This window comes from Rattus rattus, chromosome 8, assembly GCF_011064425.1.
Source record: "Rattus rattus isolate New Zealand chromosome 8, Rrattus_CSIRO_v1, whole genome shotgun sequence".
In the NCBI taxonomy this organism is placed as follows: Eukaryota; Metazoa; Chordata; class Mammalia; order Rodentia; family Muridae; genus Rattus; species Rattus rattus.
Window position 1 is genome coordinate 4,382,319 of NC_046161.1, and position 25,626 is coordinate 4,407,944.

The following is a 25,626-nucleotide window of genomic DNA, read 5'->3' on the forward strand; positions in this document are numbered from 1 at the left end:
GGAAGTGACGCAGCAAGGAAGCTTGCGGAGCCGGAGTGGTCTCCCTACCTATGGGCCTTTAGGATTTGCGTCTCTGCAGGTGGAGCCTGAGTCTCCCGAGTTTTTCGGGCGCGTTTCCAGAGGGAAGTCCTTTATAAAAATCATGAACGCTCCACAGCTGGCGAGCGAAGTAATCTGGTGAGGAGCCACGCGTGAATGTGCCTACTCCTGACCTACAGCGTCTCCAGCCCTTTGGGTGTTCTTGGTGGGCCTGAGATCAGTGTCTCACGCTCCTTGTCCTTTTCTCCCTCATGCTCAGTGTCAGTTTATGGCTTCCTCCTGTGCTGAGGCAACGCCTCCATGTTTTACTTCTGAGGAACTCTCCTCGTGGATAAGAGACTGGAAAACTGACTGACTTATACAAAGGGTTTGGGAAACCATTCTAATGGACCGTTCTCAAGAAACAGGAATCATGTTACTTCTAATGGAAATATTGTTTATAAGAAGGGTATGGTATGTCTAGTTATCTCCTAGAAGATTCTTAGTGAATGAAGTTCATGTCTGTAAGCCAACTGTGCTACCATAGTAGGACTCTAATCTAGTCAGAGTTAAGGAGAAAGAGAAAAAACGGTTGTTGTAATGAGTTCTGGACATATAGTTAATATATTTTACCAATGAAAATAATTTTCAAACCTATACTCCATTCAACCCTATTATAAACACTGCACAAAGCATTGTTTTTATATGAAAATTACAAGATCTAAGCTCTAAAACAGAACTCCCTATAGAAGAAAGTAGACAACTGAAAGATGAAGATTTTTTTTTAAATATGTATTTATTATTGGGGCAATTGTGTACCAGTGCTGGGATGACAACTTGAAAGTTCATTTTTCTCCATCTTGTGACTCTTGAGGTGGAATTCAGGTTGTTAGGCTTGGGAAGGGACATTATGTCTGTATACAGAAGCACCTAGTTATGTGATTTACTTTTTTCTGTTGCTCGTGATAGTTCTTGATTTTCACCAAGCTGTATAATGAGAACCTATGACAGTGCTGCAGTTTTTTTTTTTAAATGTAGTTTAATTTTCTTTTACTAAGTAACAAGAAGGAAAGTAAGTAGTATTAAAACAGAAGGGTATTCTGGTTTAGATCCAAAGACACTCAGCAACTTTATGAAAAAAAAAAGTCTCAAAAATGCATTATAACCATCTGTTAGTTACAGTGGTGTAACATATACAGATTAAGTGCACAAGGCTGAAACAGGTCTGCCATTCATATGACAGTTTGATGATTTACATATTTCTTAGGTTTAGGGATTATAGATGAAGAAATGGAAAAAAGAATTTTTAAAATAGTTATATCTGAATTAATGTAGCCAAAATAGTGCCATATATAATTATATAGAGTATATATAATTTCTCCTACAGCTTTAAAAATAGGACTTCCACACTTCTCAAAAACAAGTAAGCATTGCAGGCACAGAAGGATTTATGGGTTGCCCATGTGATTGTGGTACTGGATCCATACCTTTGTTCTCCTTTCCAAAAGTTACTATTTTTTTTTCAAACACTAAGTCAAAATTTTACGAGGTATTTCCATAACTATAAACCCAGAGAATGAGATGTCAAATCAGGACTTTGTTTTTGACATTTCAAGAAAGCACTCAGGAACTAATGTTGAAAAGCGATGCAGAGATAACTAGCGATGCACTTGTAACACATGCTCCTTGCTCAACTCATCCTATAGCTGTGTGCTGAACCAAGTTCCCTGGCCTTGTGACTTTTGGGGGGAGGGAGACTGACATTGATTATCAACATCACAGTGACACCTATGAAATGATAACAGTGAATCCAGTGCTGGTGGTTAAAGGTTCTTTCCTGAATCGATATATCATTCCTGTTCAAGACCTAAGACTATCTGAGGTCCCTAGTGAAGAAATGTATTATATAGAACCAGGCAGAGAGGGGGTATTGCTGCAATATGATATTTTATGAATTTTACTCAAGGTGTTGAGAAAAATGTGTTCATAGAACAGGTCTAAGGAAAAAACTTAGGAGCGGTGGTGTGTGACTTCTTTGGGAGCTACAGGTGAACACCTTTTCAGTTCAGATGGGATACCAATGATAGATCCGAATTCGACCCTATTCTAGCTTAATGAGCTGAGGGTTTATTGAACTCACTTACAGAACATAGGTGACTGAAAGGGCACTGCTCCACTGCTGCTTTCTGTGCATGAAGCTCTGCAAGAGCCACCTCAGCCTAGCAGCTGTGGATTCCTTATGAAACCTGGGAGATGTTTGAGTCTGGTAACTTTCCTGGGCTTTCTGATGCTTGTAGGTCTCACTGTTCCTCAGAAGAGAAAGTGTTTCACTTCAGAGGAAATAGCTACATAGTAATTGCTTGCTTCTTAAACCTTCTCTGCCACCGATGGAAATTTCCAAGGTTAGTTGTAGTTTCTCACAAGTCTCTAGGTTAAAGAACCACCCTTTCCTCTCAATGGCTCCATGTCCATCATCCCAGTTCTTGGGAGGTGGAGAAGGGAGAATGAAGCTCAAAGCTTTGTGAGACCACGTTGTATTTTTTTTTTTCAAGGAGGGAGGAGGAAAGTGAACAAGAAACTTAGAAGGCTAGTGGTCAGAAGACTTCCAGGGGCTGTGTGCAAGTTGTTTAGGAGCTCCAGGGATATGGCTGTGGAAGCTATCACTAATGCCATTGAGTCACCTTTGTTCTTGCAAGTGAACCATCATCCATTATTGGGCCACCAAGATGGATTTGGTTCTTCAGTCTGTTAATCGGTGCCTTACTCAGGATTATGGACTTTTGTTCACATCTTCCCAGGAAAAGTCGCCCATTAGATTGTCTCAAACATCAAACAAAACAAAAGCGGAGTTCGTTTACTACTACCACTACCACTAGTACCACCAAACCCATTGTAGCTCACTAATTCCCTGAATGAGCTATCGTGCAGTAATAATCAGAAACGGTTTGGGAATGACAATTTTAATCATTGTAATTTTCCTAAAAACAATTTTTTATTTCATTTAAAAACATGTACATTATTTATTTGTGTGCCATGGCATGTGTGTGGAGATCAGAAGGCATCATAGGGGAGTTGATTCTTTCCAACTTTCCTACTATGTGGATTCTAGGAGTAGAACTCAGGTTGGCAGTTTTAAAGTTCCTGTGAACAGTAGGAAAAAAATGAAATTTATAAAACAGTGAAGTACAGGAAGAAAGAGTGGTAAGAATTGGGTATTTTTGGAAAGATTATAGTACCTAAAATTCTAAATTTGAGACCTTATTTAGAAATGTAGGGCTTACACATCAGTTAACCATTGACTCAGCACATTCAGCATGAAACCAGGAGGAGCAGAGCCACATTGCTTACAGGAATGCTTAATGCATTGCAGTAGGTTCAGTGAACTTATTTCCTAATGTTGTAAAATCTCATTTCCGACTAGATTAAGCATTTTAGTAATAAAAGATGCTGATGGCTGAGAAGTGAGCATTGAAACATAGCCATTTTTTTCCTTAAATTTATTCTTAGCTACTTGAATGAGTAAGTTCACACGGACAATATTTTGATGTTCTATTTTCATAGCAATAGGGTGTGATGTCAGACAGTTATTTTATCACATAATTTTCCCAAAAAAGATGCTAGGCTATGAAGCAGAATGCTCTAATTTCTATGGTAATTATGCATAAATAAAAATGGAACTGGAAATAAAGACCCAAAATAACCATGAACATTTTTATTAACTTTTGGCAGAGTACAATGAAGCTTTGGCACTTTACATCAATGACTAGGCATTTTAAAAGGGGCATTAAAATGTAAACTATTTTCAAGTAAAAAGTAAACTAGATCATGCATGCTGTTAAAAGTAACTGTTGAGGCCTCTCAAAGTATATTCAGCAGCATCATAGGTGGAAAATGACTTAGTGTATTTTGAAATTTTCTGCTAACAGCCTTAACATAATATATGCTGTTTGTGTGTGTGTGTGTGTGTGTGCGTGTGTGTGTGTGTGTGTGTGTGTGTGTGTGTGTGTGTGTGTGTATGTAAAGGCATGGAAAGAGAATATGTAGGGGTTAATCCCTTTCCACTGTGGTCTCAGGAACTAAACTCTGCTCATATATTTATGCCCCAAGGCATCTAACTAGCCCAACAGTATTTTTGCCAGCATACTTCATTGTCCTAAAAAGCACAGTTAAAACCAGGTCTTTATCTGGAAAGGTGTTTTGCAGTAAGTTGGTGTATGTACAAGAATTCTTTAAGCCAGTACTATGGAACTTTACACCCAAGTCACCAGAGCCTGATAACTCACGTGAGTTAGTGAATGGCTTTAGGCAAAAGGCATCGTGCTGGGTGGGCACTCTGGCTGAGTAAGTGGTAGAGTTTATATCTGAGCAGCAAAGCAGGTAAAAGCAGCTGCTCCCAGTGACTGTCAGAGGACTTCTGGGGACTGTGCTCTTTCCTTTCAGAGCAGTTACTGTCTTGCCACTCCCATGAAGACCTTTTCTGTTTAATATGAAAGACATCAGAAGGTGTAGCAGTTATTAGGATGTCTCACAAGTGCTATAGCTTCCCTCATTTCATAAACAAAGTATCATTACCTGTCCATTTACAGGTGGACATGATCATGTGACATGCCTGGTCAATAAAACATGTGTAAGAGGTATGTAGACCTGTAGGGTGGCATGGACAGTTTTATTATTGTTGTTGGCATGGACAGCTTTATTATTAATTATTGTTGTTGTCGTCGTCATCGCCACCACCACCACCACCACCATCATCACCATCATCATCTTTTTTTATTATTTTGTTTCTCATTTTGAGACCAGGTCTCACTCTGTGCAAGTTGCTCTGGAACTTAATGTGTAGCCTAAGCCAGCCTCAAACAGACTCAGTGATCCTAATTAAACCTAAACTGCAGTACGAAGATTACTGCAGTTTGCCAGTACATCCAGCTCAATAACAACATGGAGTCCTGTTTGGATCATCCCTAACCTAGTGGCCTCATTCAATGGCTAGAACCCCAGCTCACATTTCCTTTATGCTTTTCGAGCATTTACATTTATTTACTTTTATAGTTGAGAACAGTTGAACTTCCTCTTTTCCTTTTCTCAGATCTCAAGGTTCTCAGAGACAGAAGGGCTATTTTTCCAATTCTGAAAGACCATAGTTTAGGAGACACTTTGAATGAACATTTAAAAACAAAACAACATACAAAACCAAAACCAACAAAACGCCAAAAACTATTAGTTTAATATATTTTAGAATGGCAGCTTAAATCAATGCGGACAGATGAAAGGCTAAACTGATACTTGACTGTGGTTTGCATGTGCAGGGGAAACACTAGAGCTCAGCATCAGAAGGAAAGATGCACTCATAGAGGGAGCTCTCAGCACATCCAATCGATGACTGCAGAAATCCTCAGCCTTGCTGGGGCGGGGGTGGGGGTGGGGCCAGAAGTCCCACTTCCGGTGGGCATTCAGTCAGCATAAAGCGGTTATTGAGTTGAATCTTTTATGGTTTTTGGGAATAACGATCAGTTTAGTAGTTTCCAATGAGGCAAATGATGAAGCCTGTTGTCCTCATCTGTGGTTTTTCTCAGCGTCTCTACTTACTATTAAACGAATCCATTATATTGTATATTTTGGCTATTTAGAAGTTTGCAGGGGCTGGAGAGATGACTCAGTAGTTAAGACCACTGGTTGCTCTTCCGGACAACCCTGATTCCATTCCCAGCACCCACTTGGCAGCTCACAGGTGTCTGTAACTCCAGTTCCAGGGTATCTGACAAACTTAACACAGCCATACACGCAGGCAAAACACCAATGCACACGAAATATAAATCATTAAAAATATTACTGTGATAGTGTAATTGAGACAGACAAACAGAAGAAATAGTTTAGCATCCCTGCACTTGGATCGTATTATAAATCTTCATCCTCTTATTTCGCCCTCAGCTCCTTTACCTGCATGTACCATACATGCACGCACCCCAATCTAATAATGTACTAATGCTCCTAGCAAGCTTAGACTTGCACCTGCATCTGGCTACACATACACCCCTTTCTGGATAAAGGTAAGCTTGTGTTCTTCTAAACTATCATACAGGCAATTTCCATTCGAATAGACTCCCAATATATCCAGGTACAAAGAATAGAGGGCCTATCTAGCTTCAACTGGTTTTGCTATGTCCAGTTAATGTTTAGGAAGACTCCTATTTACATTCCTATGACTATGCAATTGGGCATGCTTATGATTAGAACCTGATGCATGGTGGAAAGGAATATGCCTTTGAAAATAATGATGACTGAATACTAATCAAAATAGAAATCAAGCCAAAAACATGTACCTTAATAAACAAACTCCTGTTAAACTTTGTACAAAGAAGCCCTAAACAAAATCTATGAGTATCCTCAGAATTGTAGCCTGGTGACAGACCTAATAGTCTTATCAGTCTCTTATTTTACTGCTTTTGTGGTTCTTTCTTTGGGCATCCTTATTTTAACTTCTTTGGATAAAAGACCAAGAACCTTGAAACACCTGACAAATGGTAACATATGACTGGTAAAGTTTTACTAAAATTACCAAAACCAACAATGAAAAAACCAAAGGTGGTTAATTAAGCTACCCTGGAAGGAGCAGATACGAGTTTGACAGCTTTGTAAAGGAATACAGAACTTTCTAACAAGGTGTAGCTTGTTTGTTTTGATTTATTTACTTTATATGTATTTTGTGTGCTTGTGTGTATGGGCAGAGTTCAGAAGAGAGCGGAGAGTCATTCCTTTTCTTAAGGGCATAGGAAAGCCTCTTAGACGCCATGTGTATGCCAGGAAATAAAGTGAGCGAAAAACGCTTTTAATCACTGATGTACCTCTCCAGCCCCACTGACTGTGAGACAGGGTGTCCTTATATACCCAAGGCTGGCTATGCTCTAACACACGGGATTCTTCTATTTCGGCATCCTGGATACTCTGGCTACAGTCATAGACCATCATGCCTGCAGAAATGGTGACTTTTAAATAGTAATAATCTCTTTTAAAGCCTAACTGCAACTGAGTTGTGAACTCCTAACTCCCCATTTCACAGATGTCGACCCTGATACTTGATTGTGGTTTGCACGTGCCGCGGAAGCACTAGAACTCAGCACCAGAAAGGAAAGATACACTAATAGAAGGAACTCCCAGCACATCCAATCGATGAGCGCAGGAATCCTCAGCCTTGCTTGCCGGCCCCAGACGTCGTACTTCCGGTGCGCGCTCCCTGAGCCTGAAGCGGTCGCCATAGCAACGGACCTTGGCAACTACCAAGTGTAGTAGTGAGGCCAGAGGCCACTGAGCCTCTCCATCTCTGCGGCCATGGCGGGAAGCCTCAGCGATGTCCGTAAACTCTTTCTTTTTACGACCACCCAGAATTACTTCGGACTGAGACCGGAGCTCTGGGACCAGACCCCGTTGAGCAATTGCCCGGAGGTGAACAACTTCTTGGACGACGGGAACCAGATGCTTCTTCGGGTGCAGCGGTCCGATGCTGGGCTGGCCTTTTCCAACACGGTAAGGCGGTGGCGCGGCTCCCCTGCCCGGCGTGCCCAGGTCCGGCCTTGTCTCCCTTCCCTCAGGTCCCAAGTCCTCATGCTAGGCCTTAAAGAAGCTCAGCGTTTCTCAGGAGCCCTGGGGCTCAAGCTGTTCATGCTTTGGTGGTAGAGAGCTCACCGAAAAGTACGAGTTTCCCTGTCCATCTGAATAGGAACGGTAGGCATCTCGGCTCTTTTCAGTCTGGCTCTTCCAGGCTGGCCATAAACTCTGAGCCTTTAGCGATTTGACTGCAAAACTGTTTACTTTAAGACGTCTTTATTCTCCGCGTCCTTTGAACTGAAGCTTGACCAGTGTAGTGCTAACACAATATGCTGCATAACTGAGTATGCTGTTGTTTTCAAACTTGATAAACACTAGTCCTTGAATTTCACATATTTTCATCCTCGTAAAAGATGACAATTTGACAGTAAAGTGTCTGCTGCTTTCTGGTGACAAATTATTTTAAAAATTAGGATCAAAGTCACATAAAATGTCTGTAAGGATAGTAAGATTCATAAGCCTTTAATTTATTGGCTTTCTGGGAAAAGGAAAGAGGAAAAAAAATCTTTTGAACATACTTTTTGGCTACTAAATTGATTACTATAAACTGACATCTTTAGTATTGATTTACTACATTCCTGTGAAGTCAGCTTATTTCACCTTTTGGTTATTTATTTACGTTTGAGACCGTCCAGCTTCCTAGTACAGATTGTCGTTGACCATGTCATCCTTTAGTCTTATCCTAACTGAGCTAACAGGCATGTGCAGCTAATCCAGCCTCTGTACCATTTCAAATACTAAGTTGATGTTCAAGCTCTACAAACAGTTTTGGCTACAGGAAAGATAATCTTAGGAGATAGACTCATTGATTTTGGCAGTTTTAAATACATGTGTAAATTTAAAGGCACCTTTTAAAAATTTTAAATGCTTTTTTTCCCCCTTAGGTGACAAGGTTTATATGTATAGGTATATACCTTGGGGGCAGTAGGGAAGTACATACCATTGTGTATGAGGAGAACTCAGCCTTGATCTGTAGTATTACTGAGTGTGACTTATTAGATCAGTTATCTGGGAGTGTCAACAATACATAGGGTTTTATGCCCTCAAAAACTTAGTAGTGTAGGTTTATGGTAATCACATGTTAAGCAGGAATTAGTTTTTAACCAGGCAATCATTGTGAAGCAGAGTGATTGGTTTGAATATGTGGGATTTAACTATTTTTGTCCAAGCAGGTATAATTGTAGTGATACAACATGTCAATGCAACATTTATTTCTTTCAAATTCTAAGTTTTATGAAGAAGACATAGATCTTGTGTTTATTCCTTTAGATTGATTTTGATGACACAAAAGACAAAGTGCTGGTGTTTTTCAAGCTCCGACCAGAAGTAATTACAGATGGCAATCTGCATACCAACATTCTTGTTTCCTCTATGCTGGAATCGCCTATCAACTCCCTTTACCAAGCAGTGCGGCAGGTGTTTGCACCCATGTTGCTGAAGGTGAGTGCGGAGCTCTGGATTTGTATGAGTATTTTGGTCAGTAAAGAAATGGACATACGTATTATTATGTTTACTGCTTAATGTGTTTTAGTTTATTTATTGAAAACAAATTTGTGATGTTGGTGGTAGTGTCAAACTTCTAATGTTACTTTAGGCTTTGTTGAAGAATAATGGATAAAACTATGAAATGCAACTTACATTAAGTCTTAAATAGCTGTACTAAATGACTTTTAGAAAATTTTAGCTGTTGAAATGGAAGTTGAAGCAGACTTTCAATGAAGTAAAGGTTTGTGGACTTATTTTCTAGACTGTTTTTCAAGCAAGCTTGACTGGCAATGCTTTGACCAATAGCCGCTCTTGCCTGTTTTTTTATTTAGGACCAGGAATGGAGCAGAAACTTTGATCCTAAACTTCAGAATCTTTTGAGTGAACTAGAAGCTGGATTGGGTGTAGTCCTACGAAAATCAGATACTAACTTACCCAAGCTGAAACTTAAGGAAGACGATACTAGAGGTATATGGCAATAGATTATGGGTTACTTTCAGAGCTCTGTGTGTGTGTGTGTGTGTGTGTGTGTGTGTGTGTGTGTGTGTACACTTGTAGAGGTCAAAGGACAGTCTGTGAGATGCAGGTCTCTTCTTCCAGCTTTTGGAATACTAGGATCGAATTCAGGTTGTCAACATTAGTGGCAAGCACCTTTTACCATTGGAGCTGTATTTGTGGACCTTGAAATAATTTTATAATATAATCAGTCTGAGAGGAGGGACCTTCAATTGAGAAAATGCCTTCGTAAGATCAGGCTGTAGACAAGCCATTTTGATTACTAACTGATGGAGGGAGCGGGGAGGGCCCTGCAGCCCATCAGTGATGGTGCCATCCCTGAAATAGAGTCTTGGGTTCTATAAAGAAGCAGGTGGAACAGCCATGTGGAGTAGGCCAGTAAAGCAGCACTCCTCCATGGCCTCTGTATCAGCCCCTGCCCTGTTCCACTTCCTATCCTGACGTCTTAATGAACCAAAGAAACCCTTTGATTCCTAAGTTGCTTTGACCATGGTGTTTCAGTACAGCAGCAGTAATCCTTTTCCCCCATCTTTATTAAATTGGGTATTTCTTATTTACATTTCAAATGTTATTACCTTTCCCGGTTTCTAGGCCAATATCCTCCTAACCCCTCACCCTCCCCTTCTATATGGGTGTTCCCCTCCCCATCCTTTCCCTATTACTGCCCTCCTCCCAACAATCCCGTTCACTGGGGGTCCAGCCTTGGCAGGACCAAGGGCTTCCCCTTCCAGTGGTGCTCTTACTAGGCTATTCATTGCTACCTATGAGGTTGGAGCCCAAGGTCAGTCCATGTATAGTCTTTGGGTAGTGGCTTAGTCCCTGGAAGCTCTGGTTGGTTGGCATTGTTGTTCATATGGGGTCTCGAGCCCCTTCAAGCTCTTCCAGTCCTTGCTCTGATTCCTTCAACGGGGGTCCCGTTCTCAGTTCAGTGGTTTGCTGCTGGCACTCGCCTATGTATTTGCCATAATCTGGCTGTGTCTCTCAGGAGAGATCTACATCCGGTTCCTGCCGGCATGCACTTCTTTGCTTCATCCATCTGATCTAGTTTGGTGACTGTATATGTATGGGCCACATATGGGGCAGGCTCTGAATGGCTGTTCCTTCAGTCTCTGTTTTAAACTTCAGCAGTAGTAATCTTATTAGGACCCCATCTGTAGTGAACTCAAAGTATAACGTGATCATGTCATTAACACATTAGCAAACAGCTGTATGTCTTTGCAGATTTTTTCCGTGCTTTTGGATCTTCTATGAATATAAGCTTTTAAATAATGAATAGATTTTATGGGTTTGGAGAAGAAAATGTTCTTTTTAGCACTCAGTAGTTTATAGAAGTTGAAAATACAGTGGTTATCCTCTAACAGGTGCCTTGAATGAGACTCGCCTGCCCAGTACTTTCTTTGTGAAGAATGTGAGTTGTCTCATGCTTGTATGCCTGCCACTGTGCTTTAAGACTACTTTACATCATAAACATGGAAAAACTATGGCACCAAGTGAGCACAGAAGGGGTATTGTTTACAAAACAAGAAAGGAAACCAGTGGGTAAAGCATGGCTCTGACTTCACCTTGGAACATGTGTTCAGATCTCTGATCTTACTGCCTTCTCACAGAATGTGGGAATAATGAAGATGGCTGGCTCTGTACCCTGTGAGGAAAATAGACTATATATCTTATAATTCATATGAAGATAATAAGAAATATATATTTTATTTGATACTATTTATAATTTTATTGTGGGAATAGATAAGTTCCTACTTGAGACTAAATGAAATTTATAACATACAAATAATTTAAAAATATTGGAATCACAAATTACGTTTGCTCAGTCAAGTAGCTGCTTTTTAAGACTTAACCCTAATGAATAGTACTTAGCATATGATTAAGCACACAGAAATTATCTAGTTCATTGGGATATTTGAAAGAGAATTTAACAATAAAACTCTTTGCTTATACTTTCAAATTAAGTTGGAAACACTCAGTGATTATAATTCTCATTTGATGGAATTTACAAGCAAGGATGGTATTATGTTGGCCCAAATTCACAGACTGAATGACAGACAGTCTGTTAAGAATGGTTTACAAAAGCAGGTAAGAATCACTCAAAATGAGACTCAGTGAATTGGACCTGACAGTAAATTAGGGGCAGTTAGTGTTTCTAAGACTTAAGTGAGAATTTGCTGCTGATAAGGGTTGTAAGGTCTTTTTCCGTTCATCTTCCGGACCAACCCTAACCAGCAGGTGAATCGAGCAATGCTACTCCCTTTCTCTTTCCTTTATTTGCTGAATTGTTTTTCTGAACTTTTTTAGGTATTCTCACACCAAGTGATGAATTCCAGTTTTGGATAGAACAAGCTCATCGTGGGAGCAAACAGATTAGTAAAGAAAGAGCCAGTTATTTTAAGGAATTGTTTGAAACAATTGCACGGGTATGTGACTCGCAGAGTTCTGTGTATTTGGCTTCTTGTAAATAGGCCTTAGGGTTCACTTTTCATGTGTTTTTTAAAACCTACTTGACAGTTGGAAGTAACATACATAGTTTAATAAACTCTAGATTTTACTTAAGGTTTATGTTTAAAATATTAAATATGAAAATGAAAACAGTAAATTCCAATCTCTAGGATGCAATTTTTCTGAAAACCAAACACAGTTTTCTGAAAGAACTAGGAGAAAAACAAAATCCAAGAGCTGGCAGGTACTCTTTGGGTAAAGTGCTTTTTATGCAAGCATGAGGCTCTTGAGTTTGGATCTGTATGTATCTATAGTTTAGTGCTAGTGTTGGTGACAGAAGGGGTGTGGGTGCTTGTCTGCTAGTCACCGCTAGTCTAATGAAGAGCTGGAGTTTCTTTGAGAGACCCAGTGTCAAAGGAAAGAAAAAAGATGGAGTAGGATAGAGACATTTATACAATATTGACCTTTGATCTCCACATTACACCACAAGTGCTCACTTCCACACATATATTAACACACATATACATTATGTGCATTTACCGAATGCACAGAAACCCAGTATACTAACAGACTTACTTATATAGATAATATATTTTGATGGAATGATTTAAAGTAGTATTTCAAAGTAATTTAAAATATGATATCTCTCTGCCTGTTTGATTACCCCTTGCTGAATGTGCTTTGGGATTTAGTAAGTGATTAAGTATGATTGTACTCTATTCAGAACAAAGCAGTTTTATATTTGTTTCCACAATTATTTCATCAGTGGTATTGTTTTTGCTTTTTATTGGTATTTAAGTGTTTACTATTGTGGTCTGTGTGTGTGTAATAATGTGTGTGTATGGGCAAGTGTGCCTTGGCACACATGGGTCCAGTTTTCTCCTTGTACCTTTGCATTGGTCCTAGGGCTCAAGCTCCAGGAAGCTTGTGTGGTTGATTCCGTTACGACTGAACCTTCCTGCCAGTTGCAATGGTATCATGGTAATGGTGTGTTTGAAGTATGATAAAGCTTGTTTTGGTGACATTGATGAAATACAGAATAATGAATTTGTGTTGCTCTTATTGTTAGCAGCACATTACACAGTACAGACATGACTGAATAAAGGACATTTGAATTATAGTAGGAAGTGTGTGTGTGGAGCTAAAGCAGCCCAGTTTAAAGAAAACTCAGCTAAGGGCATGAGTAAATGAAGTCTTTTTAGTATTATTTTTCAACCTTTTTTGACATTTATGTTTATTTGGGTATTTGTAAAAAGTTAGAAAAAGGGAGAGGAAATTAGATTTATAGCAGTTGAGCAGAGAACATTACTTAACACACAAGTGTAACCGAGCTTCAACATGAATGCATTTTTCCTTTCAGGAATTTTATAACTTGGACAGTCTGTCCTTGCTAGAAGTTGTTGACTTGGTGGAGACAACTCGGGATGTTGTAGATGATGTGTGGCGACAGACAGAGCATGATCATTACCCCGAGTCACGCATGCTGCATCTGCTGGATGTCATAGGTACAGGGGAGGGGTGAGCTCTGGGAACTGTGCAAACTCCTCTCCTCTCCTCCCTCCCTGCCTCCCTCTGTCTCTCCCTCCCTCACTTCCTTCCCTCCCTTCTCCCTCCCTCTCTGCCTTCCTTCCCTCATTTTCCTGAAGTTCTTTCTTAAAATATTTAGTAATATAATACTTGCTATTGAAAGTAACTCTTAATAATTCACATAGATTTGCATACATTTTTGCTTATAGTTGGTTTAGTTCATAGATGTGAAATACTTTGATCACTAATAGAACCAAGTTCATACCTACAGAGACCAGAAGAGGGTTTCTTATCCCTCGGGCTGGAGGAGTTACAGGCGTTTGTGAGTCACCTGACTTGGGTGTTGGGGTCTGAACTTAGGTCCTCTGATGGAGCAGTGAGCATTCTTAACTGCCAATCTGTTTGTCCAGCATACCTCATATGCTCATTTTACAATATTTTCAAATGAACTAAAAGTTTTTGAAAAGCACACTGGTTAATATCCCAGTGTTATATATTTGACTTAGAAAATATCCTTTTAATGATTCGCCTTAAAAGATGAGATAAGCTCATGGCAGGGGTGTGTTGCAGCCCTTTTTGTTCTAAGTCCAGGCAGACAACAATTTGGAATTGCTTACGTTTGCTCTTCCATGCAGTCGGCTCAAACACACATGTGTTTTGGTGCAGTATGTAACTGAAGAAGAACGCAAGCTAATGTCTGTGTGCACACATATATTTATAAAGACAGTTCCTGAGAATTGTCTGTGCACATATATATTTATAAAAATGGTTACTGAGAGTGGTCTGTGTACACATATAGATTTATAAAGACAGTTCCTGAGAATTGTCTGTGCGCATATATATTTATAAAAATGGTTACCAAGAATGATCTGTGTGTACATGTAGATTTATAGAGACAGTTCCTGAGAATGGTCATCTAAGGGTGGGGAGGTGGTATGTTGTGGTTGTTAATGTACATGTTAATTTTTCCTAAGTATATGTTATAATTCTGTAAAAAAATCCATACAATCTTGCTTTATGTTTTACTAGGTGGTTCATTTGGAAGGTTTGTTCAGAAAAAGCTGGGAAGCTTGAAACTGTGGGAAGACCCTTATTATCTCGTGAAAGAAAACCTTAAAGCTGGCATTTCCATTTGTGAACAGTGGGTGATAGTCTGCAGTCACCTCACAGGCCAGGTCTGGCAGCGCTATGTCCCTCATCCATGGAAAAGTGAGAAGTATTTCCCAGAAACTCTTGACAGACTGGGCAAACGGCTGGAGGAGGTACCAGTTTGATCTTCTTGTCTTTAAGTGGAAGTGTCTTTTCACTGTCTATGAAGGCATTTTACAACTGATGAACATGTGTAAAAGAAATGATTTATGGTTTGAGGGAACATAGGAATTAATGTCATATGAGACAAGTCCTGGCATGCTCTGGTGTAGTGCAAGGTGCATAGTGGGTGCTAAGTCTTAGTTCTTATTTTTCTTAGGGACATGAGTGCTAACAAGCCAGTTGTGAAATGCTGTTTTGTTCTTTGTTGTAAAAGATGTAACAGTTTTCCCTGTGTGGGATCTCTCAGGCTTTCTCATGGCTACTAACATTGCTTCAGAGCTTGGCTCTCTTTAAAGGTGTGCTCAGTGGAAATAGCTCAGTTTCTCATTTACTCCAGCTACGAGCTTTCATAAAATACTACATACTTAGCTTCAAAGGAAAGGCAGAATGGGAGATTGCAGAGATAAGTCCACCCCTTGCTTAAGAGAAACACAATTAAATTTTTTTTGGTATGGAATATTGCAAATATGCATAAAAGAATGAGATACTTTCAATTTTGTTCATATTTCAGAAGCTACTGTAAAGAAATGTGTATAAAGAGACTCCTTAGATTTTAGTCCAACTTACATAGTTATTTTAGTTTAATACATTTTATGTTTTAATATATTCCCTTTTAGGTCTTGGCTATTCGAACAATTCATGAGAAGCTCTTGTATTTTTTACCTGCCAGTGAGGAGAGAATTGTATGCCTGTCTCGAGTGTTTGAACCTTTTACTGGCGTGAACCCTGTGCAGTACAATCCTTATACTGAGGTGGAGTCTATATGTGTTTATGTCTTCTAGTTCCTGTTGAGTTCTCAACTTTTAAAGGTCACTCTGTAAAATTTTACGGTCTAACAGTATAATTAATTTGTTTAGCCTTTATGGAAAGCTGCAGTGTCTCAGTATGAAAAGATCATTGCACCAGCAGAGCAGAAAATAGCAGGGAAATTAAAGAATTATATTTCAGAAATTCAAGATAGTCCACAGCAGGTAAAATATTGAAAGGTTTTACTGTCATTTTTTTCATAAGCTATTTTAATGTATGTGGTTGAATTAAGATAAACATGTACTTTGTCTACCTGTTAGCTTCTCCAAGCATTTCTAAAATACAAAGAATTGGTGAAGCGTCCCACCATAAGCAAAGAACTGATGTTAGAGAGAGAGACTTTACTGGCAAGACTTGGGGATTCAGCTAAAGGTAAAGTTCATCAGATGTAACCATGTTTTCTTGAGAAATGTTTTATAGATGGATATTTCTTTCATGCTATGGTTTAGGATTAAAAAACTATGTTAAAACATCTCTTTGACAGATTTATTTATGATATAAATGATAGATTTATTTTTATTTTTATTTTTTAAAAATTATTTCTGTTCATGACTTTCCTGCATGTATGTTTGTGTACTGTGCGCATCCTTGGTTACCATGGAGGCCAGAAGAGGGTGTCACACCCCTGGAACTGTTACAGGGAGTTATGATCCGCCATGTAGGTCTGAAAATTGAAAACAGCTAGTGCTTTTAACTGCCGAGCCACCTTGTGAGCCCCTCGATTTGTTTTAAATTAGCAGATTGTTTTTTCTGTATCTTACATAATGTGTTATGTTCGTTTCTTTTCCTTTAGTCATGCTAAAGTGCAAGTTAAGAAAGGAAAGAGTTACTGTCACTGACAGTTCAAGTTGCTCCATCTCTGCGGGGAGGCCAGGAGCAGGCCTTGGAACTCCTGCTCCTGTTATCTCCATAGTCAGAGGGAAACCGATGCATGCGTGCTCATGCTCAGCCTGCTTTTCTGTCCTACACAGTTCAGCATTCCCTTCCCCTGCATGTTTCTTTCCACATCAATTAAGGTGTGGTAATAACCCAAGCCTGCATTCCTGTTGATTTCTGACCGTGTCATGTAGACAGCGATCTCTTATACACTCCAGGGCTCTGTGGTGCAGTGGAGGACCAAGGTCCACAGCGTTTCCAATAAGGCTTGAAATATACTGCTTCTGAGTTATTTATTTGATTTGAATGATACAGATTTTCGATTGGACTTTGAGAATCGGTGCCGAGGAATTCCCGGTGATGCATCTGGACCACTTTCTGGCAAAAATCTCTCAGAAGTTGTGAATAATATTGTTTGGGTTCGTCAGTTGGAATTGAAGGTACTTGTTTTAATGTAGTTGAACGGTGAACATTCAAAATGTACTAAATTAAGGTATGTGACAGGGACCCTAAAGCTTTTGTGAAAATACTGTTTTCCTTCTCTGCCGTACAGTTCATTTCTCCTTGTTGTGACCTAGAGAAGCAGCTGTAGGGAAGAGGGATTTAACTTTGTCTCACAGGCTTTCATGATGAGCAGTCTGGTTGCTTGCAGTTCCATGTCTGCTGGCTGTAGCTTATGGCATGATATCTTGGCAAATCAGGAATCAGACAGCTGGGTGCAAAACCTTGCTAAGTTGTGACTTTATTCCTACCCCGTGGTTTTACACTGATGGTTAGGCTCCATGTCAAAAGGACACTACAGTTCCCCCAAACAGTGCCTTCAGCTGGGGACCATGTGTTTAAATACCTAATCTAGTAGGGTGCAGGGTATCTTTAGATCATGACATCTCATTTTCATTGAAATGTAAAGAAATTTAAGAACATATGTGTCGAGTTTCTGGTTCTATTTGTTTAAAATATAGAGGAGTTTGTCACGTGTCACTCAAAGCCTTTGAAAGCATCTGTGGGGACTGTGTCTTTGATACTAGATTTAAATACATACTTTGGATGTCTCTGTGGTGTGGAAGTCTAACTGCAAGTATTTTATATCACTAAAATCACATCAGAATTTAAAGGAAAGGAGAAAGGTAATCAGACATATTTGCGTGATAATGTTATTCAAGTTAACCTTATATATATGTTTTAGCTGATATATGTATGGCTTGGCTGACATTCACCTCTGCCTGTTCTTGTTTAACTATTAAAGTCTATAGCGAATGGCTAGCATTGTTCTGAGTATGGTTAAGAGTAGTGTAATGCTCTGAATAGGAGTGGGTCCAGCTCTTGCTTGGTCTGCCTCCCTTCCTTTAACTCTTTGTATTCTACCTTGTGTGGGCTGTCCTCTTGGGATTTATTGTTCTGAGGTTGTATGATTCAGAAGGCAATTAGAGGGTGATATGTTTATTCCTTATCAAAAAGCTTTTTTCCCTTGTTTATAAATGAAAGAATTTAATTTTTGAGTCTCAAGTCAGAGAAAGGACTTCCTTATTTTAAAAGCTGAAATTAAGCTAGCATTAATGCTTATTTTTGTCCTTTGACTTTTTAAAGGTAGACGATACTATCAAGATTGCAGAAGCACTTTTGTCTGACTTGTCAGGATTTCGATCTTTTCATCGAAGTGCTGAAGATCTCTTGGACCAGTTCAAGCTCTATGAACAAGAGCAGTTTGATGACTGGTCCAGAGAAGTGCAGTCGGGGTTGTCTGACTCCAGGTCAGGTCTGTGGTAAGTACCGTGTGCTTCACACTGCAGTGTAAGCATTTACAGTGCTGCTGTACAATTGTAAAAATAAAAGGCTGGCTTTCATCCCCCACCAGGTCTGGCACCACAGCGCCCCAAGGTATCTGATAGATGTCTTAATCTCAGTCAGCAAAGCATCTCACCTGCTCTGCTCCATCCCATGTCACACTGCTGATGGCTTCTGTCTGAGCCGTCAGCAGTCTCTCTACCCATCCAGTTCCCAAGGCAGGTTCCCATGCCATAAACACATCCCAACTCCATGGTGGCTTAGTGTCCCAGCTGCCACATACTCTCTTGAACTTAATTCACCACATGAAAGAACACACAACACAATAACCTCTGATCCAATTGATAAGATATAATTTGCCCACCTAAACATACAAAGCCCTGTACACATCCACCCCTTAAGAATATTCATAACAACCTGTAAATATACAGAGTGGAATCTTAACATTAGTGTTCATGTTCTCTCCGAGGCTTCTCTCCTCCTTCCTCCAGTCTCCTCCTCTTCCCTCAAACTTTTTTCGCGTCCAGTGACAGGCCTCGTTGTGTCTTGTGCCTGCCTCACCTGCATGACATCATCCTACATAAGCACAAACCCGTGTGTTAGTAATCTGTGCAGGACGATGGAAAGAGCTCTTCTCTATGGACTGCTGCTGCTTGTTTATGAGTTGTTGCACTTAAAACATTTTTTTATTTTAAAGATTTCATTTTAAAGATTGTCTTGATTATTTTTATGTGTATATGTGGGAATGTCACATGTGTACTCATTGCCCTCAGAGGCAAGAAGGGTGTCAGATCACTAGAGTTAGAGGAAGCTTTGATTTCATTGTTGGGAACTGAACTTGGGTCCCCTCGGAGAGCAGGGCCTGGCCCTGAGTATTCTGTAAGTCCCTGAAGTCGGCAACTGTGACTCTACACACGAAGCTGCCAGCCTGCTCTCTCTAGCCACATCTCTACTCCTGGGGACTGCAGATTCTTCTCTGAGAATTAGATATTCCTTCTCTCATGATTTTTCTATGAAAAATGTCTCATACATTTTTCTATTATTTTTACATTACAATTGAATGCATAAGCACTTTAAATTGCAGTTACTTTTAAACCCTTTAAGAAAAAGGTATTTTCTCATGACACTCTAAGTCCTAAGTAAGCCTTTGGCAAGTATTTACTAAATTTTATTTAGTATTTTATTAGTTACCATTGTTTTCATAGCAACTTATTGGGTATGACTAGGAAAAAAATCCACATTCCTTTGAACCTGCAGTCAGTTTTCCACAGTATATTATTATGTCTACTTTAGACACTTGCCATGTCTCCTCTTACTGGGACTCACTTCATGCCTTGTGCATGCATTTTACATCTGAGCTATTCTTTCAGCCTTCCTCTTTCCCCCCAGCAGATGGAGTATTCATATATTGTCCTGGGGGTTAGTTTCAAATTCTTGTGTATGCGACCACAATGTTTTTTTTTTTTTAAAAGAAACTGTCATAGCATGAAGTTCTTTATTCCTCCCCTACTCTCTTTAGAAGGGTAATCAATCCAAATGCACTCTTAAATTGGAAATACAGTGCATTTCTCTGACTACAGTTCTGGCTCACGAGGAAGATTAGAGGAACCGAGAGGTTCTATGGTACAGTGACTGACATTTTGGGTAATTTGACTCCTTTCTTCCTAAATGGAGCAAAAAATAAAAGAGATGTTCTAGCCCCCATCTTCCAGAACTGTAGCTAGGTTTGAAACTTTGTTATGCAGATCCTGTTGTGGTTTGCTCTATAAGGTGGTGAGTGGGTCAGAGATCTGAGGTCTGCTAATGAGCCTGCTGAATCTTTTCCAACCCTGATTTCCTTTTCTTTTTCTTTTTTTTTTTTTTTTTGGAGTGAGTGGTATAAACTTTTCTAGTCTTTGCAGTCACCAGAGTGCCTCTGAAGACATCATTTGAAGTCCTGGTATATGCAAACTTTTTTGAAGAAAGCAAAAAGAGTTCTATTGTAGTGTTGTTATGCTTAGGAATATATACAGGAACACTGGATCTTTTTGTTCCATTTAACTTCTTCATTTGTCATAGTTTATTGGAGGTGATAGTAAGTAAGCAGAAAGTATTTGCTCCTTGCTTTCCTGATTACTTTTTAACACTTGTGAATTTTCTTAATTTTGAAAATGATTTGAAAGAACATAATGTAGACCATAATAAGTGAAAATAATGTCTACTTTATGATGATGAGTGTTTTTTATAGTTCACATGGATTTGAAAACCCCAAAGCAGTTTTATTATTAGAGTCTTAATACAAGAAAGGGCAAATTGAAAGAGTAAAGGATTCAAACGTATGAGTGTCTTTGCTCTTACAATTTGATTTAGTTGTTGATCCATTACTAAAACCATGGAAGACGTAAGCAGGCCACAGCCATCCTGGGCCCCATTGGAAGTCAGACCCTTCTTGTGTGTCAATCTTGGTTCTTAGCTAACAGTGCAAGGGTGGATTTTCCTGATTCATAAAGTCCTCATTTAGGTAATGATATATATTGCAGTTTGTTATCAAAGTCTGTGTGGTAAGAAAACATGGGAAGAGCTTCTTTTACAGTGTCCCAGCTGAATTTAAAAGACAACCGCACAGTAGAATCTGTTAGCTTCAGTTTCTAGGGGGAAGTTGTTGAGGCAGTTAGCATACGGCATCCACACCATCCACACCATCAGAGCGCACCATAGGAGCCCAAATCTCTACAGCAGGTAAAACCAGCCCTGACTGCAGAGTTAAAGTCCTCTGCAGGCTCTGTGTGTTTTTTCAAACAAGTTCCTTTTTCAAAGTAACTCTGATTGTATAAGAAATGATTGATAACAACACAAATATATAATTTTCTTTTGAAGAGTAAGCAGGAGGAACAGAGTTAGAAAGCCTGGATTAGAAAGTTAGTTTGTTTAAACTGTTAGGTTTATGGAAAAGTTGAACAAAATGTGTTTTTTATCACAACAATGCAACAATGAAGCTTCAAAGATCCCTCCCCATCTCCCTCTTACAGTATTGAGGCCAACAGCCGAATAATGGAATTGGATCCTAATGATGGGGCATTAAAAGTTCATTATTCTGATCGCCTGGTGATTCTTCTGAGAGAAGTCCGTCAGCTTTCTGCCCTAGGCTTTGTCATTCCTGCCAAAATACAGCAGGTTGCAAATGTTGCTCAGAAGTTCTGCAAGCAAGCCATCATTCTTAAGCAAGTATGATATCTTTGAAGATGCTTTTGTTCTTGCTTATTATGCTAACTTAGACTATGTTATGAGCTTTAGTTTTTACTTTTAATTTTTTATGCTACTGTAATTGATTATTAACTTGTGAGTTTACACTTTGATAAATGATTAAATTAAAATCTGTTTTGAATCTATAGGATTTTTTTAACCTTAATATTATCATTAATTTTCATTCTGAAATCATTAGGAAAAATACCAAATTATTCCTTTCTCCTTCCCTTCCTAACTCCCCCACTCTTTTCTTTCTTTTCTTTTTCTTATTCCATTGTAAAGGTCTTAAAGGAACTTCTAATAAGCGTCCTCTGCTTACCTTGCAGATATTTATAGAGGATTCCCAGGTTATTGGCATTGGTTTATTATTTGTACCATTGCTGTTGCTTGCCTGTTTAAAACAACACTTTTACCTAGTTGTCTACTTCTTGGATCAGGTTCCAGATCATTCTGTGGCTCTGACCTCCTTCTCTGCCTACACTCTTTGGCATGCTTGGCCACTGTCCTAAATGGCTTCAGAGAATCAGCTTAGAAAGAGGAAGTCTATTTTGGCTCACAGATTTGGAAGTTTCAGCCCATGATCAATTGGTCTCTTTCTTTTGGGCCAATACTGAGGCAGCACATTGTAGGAGCACGGGTGGGTTAAAGCCACACATGACTAGGGAGCAAAAAGGAGAGCAGGGGTGGGAGAGGCCCTACAATTCCTTTTAAGAGCATATATTGCCATTGCTCTAAAGATTTTCTACTAAGCCCCACTTGATTTTTAATTAATTAATTAATTAATTAGCCTGCCTCTACCTCCTTCGTTTACAGTGTGTGCCACCACTTCCAGAGCAACTTTGTTTTTTAAAAAATATTTTTTCTTTATTTTTTTGACAGTTTTATCCATGTGTACAGTGTATCTTGATCATACCTGCTGCTGTTGCCCTCTCCCTCTTCACCTGGATCCCCCAAAATACCCACTTCCACCTTCTTTCCCTCTTAACTCATTGAGTTCTATTAGTGCTGCTCATATATACATGGGCATGGAGCCCTGCACTTAGTGGCCACACCAGAAGCCACAGACTTAAAAAGTGACTCTCACTATCACAGCAGCCTTCAACTGCCAATAGTTTCCCTGCTTGGGCGAGGTCCTGTGAGCGCCTTTCCCATCAATGTTGGAACGATACCTTGATCTTATATAGTAATACAGCTGCTGAGAGCCCATGAGGGCCATGCCCTTCCGTGTCCAGAAGTCAGCATTACACAGCACCATCTCCCTCCCTTAGTTTTTCCACCTCTTCCTTCACCAGGTCTGTAGGTAGCCTTGGGCACAAGGTTGATAGAAACGCTTCACTGAGGGTTGAGCACCTTATAGTCACTGTGTTCAGCTTTTTGAGTAATTTTGACTCTTCGTATTAACTGCTGCCCACTACAAAAAGAAGCTTTCCTGACCAAGTTTGAGAGCTACACTATTGTGTGGTTATCAAGATAAAATTTAGAAAGCAGTTGAACACTAACATTTAGTTCATCATTCATTAACTGTAGATTTTCTCTCACTGCTGGGGCCTATGATATTCCCAGCCATTTTGATAGGTCTTAACTACAATCAGAAAGTTGTTGGTTACCCTGTAACAGTCTTGCCACTATTGTTCCAATGGGAACATTTGCCCGGCAGGTCGATATATAGTAGGAAGGGTTCAGTGGTCTGTAAGAGCATGTCTTAGTTACAGTCCTATTGCTATGATGAGATACCATGACCAAGGCAACTCTTACAAAAGAATGCATTTTTTAAACTTTATATTGATTGTTTGTGAATTTCACTATCATGCATTCCAATCTCAGTCATCTCCCTGTTCCTTCATATCTGCCCTCCATCCTTGCAACAAAAGAGAGGATTTAATTGGGGTTTATAGTTTCAGAGGGTTAGTCCATGATCATCATGGCAGGAAGCAGACAAGCTTGGCACTGGAGCATCAACTGTGTAATAAGCATGTAAAACATATGAGACTATGGGGCCATTTCCATTCAAACTATCACAGACTATTTATGTTATTTTTTTCCCCTCCAGCCTGTATATCACCCATGTTATTAGGGAGGAGGATTCTTGACCTTTTCTATATTGATTTCTGTGTGTACTGCAACCAAAGTGTGTGTATCCTATGTTCTAGTTAAGGCAGACATCCAGAGTATGCTCAATAGCCTGTTCTATCTTAGAAGCCTTTGGGGCTTTTTTGATCAGTATCCTATAGGGAGTATACCATACTTGGTACTGAGGTTTTTTAGAGAATAACCATTTCTTCTGCATTCTTAAGCCATGCAGGGTGCCATTGTCCGAATTCCTTTTTTGAAAAAAAAAATCATTTTCATTTAGCTTACAAAGTAGTGTTTCTATACGGATTTAAAAAATTATTATTTTTTTTACATAGTTATTTTTCCTATATGTATATCTGTACCAAGTACCTGCAGAGGCCAGAAGAGAGCGTTCTATCCTCTAGAACTAGAATTATAGATGGGCTTGCCATGTGGGTGATAGGGTTGAACCCAGGTCCTCTGAAACAACTGCCCATGCTTTTAACTACTGAACTGTCATCCCAGCTCTCCTAGGATTTTTCCTACATCTTTAGTTTTGAATTTTTTCATTCCCTACATCTTTCTCTCTTATTTGTCTGCCATACATCTCTAGCTAAACCCTTAGCCCCTTGTCCCCTCCTCAACTACTGTCTCCTGTCAGTAAGCTGCCTACCCCCACCTCAGTTTATTTCTTCTTTCCTGACCTTTTTGCATATTCTCAAGTTAAACACATAGATCTAACAGTTTGAAGCTAGGGTCTGTATATGAGAGAGAACATGTGATATTTACCTTTTTGGACCTAAGTTCTTCACTTGGTATGATATTTTTTGGTTCCATCTATTTTCCTACACATTTTATAGCTGAATAGAATTCCATGTATATAAATAGCACATTTTTGTTATCATTCATCAGTTGATGGACACCTAGGCTGATGACAGTTCTAGCTCTTTTGAATAGAATAGAGCACAGTGTATCTTTGTACTAAGGTATGCAGTTCTCTGCATATTTGCACAGGAGTAGTATGTCGGTCATATGGTAGGTCTCTTTTCATCCTTTTGAGGAGCTTTCATACTCTAAAGTGCCTCCCGTAAGAGCAAACGTGAAAGATGTCCAGGAAAGAATCACGTGCTAAGGTTGGTAAGATGTGTCATGGTGAGGATGGGCCTTCCGAACAGGAATTGTGCTAATTTTGCTGTCACTCAGGAAACTGCAAGTTATATATGCTTCATGATGAGTACAAGAGAGAGATGGATGGTACTGAACTACAACATCCAGCTCCTCTCATCTATTCGGCATGTAGGAACATGAGCCCTGAGGAGCAAGAGGAACAGCTGTTTCAGCGACTCTCCCAGAGAGTCTCCAGAGTGACAGGGAGCACATGTGTGGGGAGCATAGCCAATATCACGTGGATAGCTGTCCCACGCGCGACTTCCAAGAAGCACACGGGACATAGAAATTCTTGCAATGAGTGACTTTATTCCTGTCTCATGGTGGAAGCCCTGCGCCCCGGCCAGGCGCGCCTATTTAACCCTCGCACACATACCCACACCTGATTGGTTGCTTACTCAAGACCTCATCAGGCACGCCCCGGAATGGGCAAAGACCTGGCACGAAGGCACTCTTGCACATGCGCACACAGTTGATCTCCTGAAGGGCAGTTGGCTGGCGCAGCGAAGGCCAGCGCCATCTTGTCTAGCTCGGCCTTCCACGTGGGGCACAGTGGAAGCCAGCGCCACCTAGTGGTGGCGAATGTTATTGCGGCCCTCTACATCTCACCCTTTTAATTTATATAATTTTATAGCAGTCATGATCACCCTATCGCGTGCAATGAGGAAACCTCAGCGATGTGCAAGGGCTGATCAAAGGAAATCACTGAGTCTCTCTCAATCCCAGTGCAAATGGACCCACAGATCCATGGGGTGCAAGAGCAGAGAACTCAGAATACAGAGAGAGACCTCCCCAGTGCAAATGGACCCA

At 39.8% G+C, this 25,626-nt stretch overlaps 2 protein-coding genes across 2 annotated transcripts in view; one reads left to right on the forward strand and one right to left on the reverse strand.

Annotated features, from left to right (window-relative positions):
• The first annotated feature begins 15 nt into the window (after positions 1–15).
• Positions 16–21,614, forward strand: LOC116907727 (cytoplasmic dynein 2 heavy chain 1-like). The gene is made up of 13 exons (XM_032910853.1): positions 16–177; positions 7,076–7,539; positions 8,890–9,060; positions 9,438–9,573; positions 11,926–12,044; positions 13,427–13,571; positions 14,623–14,855; positions 15,522–15,656; positions 15,762–15,875; positions 15,972–16,083; positions 16,903–17,027; positions 18,175–18,350; positions 21,381–21,614. The coding sequence occupies exons 2-13, from the start codon at positions 7,345–7,347 to the stop codon at positions 21,580–21,582; spliced, it is 1,863 nt and encodes a 620-aa protein (XP_032766744.1). The 5' UTR covers positions 16–177; positions 7,076–7,344; the 3' UTR covers positions 21,583–21,614.
• A 1,315-nt stretch (positions 21,615–22,929) lies between these two features.
• The window catches only part of LOC116907202, an 8,171-nt gene continuing 5,474 nt past the window's right edge, over positions 22,930–25,626 (reverse strand). Inside the window, 1 exon segment of the mRNA XM_032910160.1 lies at positions 22,930–23,008. Coding sequence (XP_032766051.1) covers positions 22,930–23,008 — 79 coding nt within the window.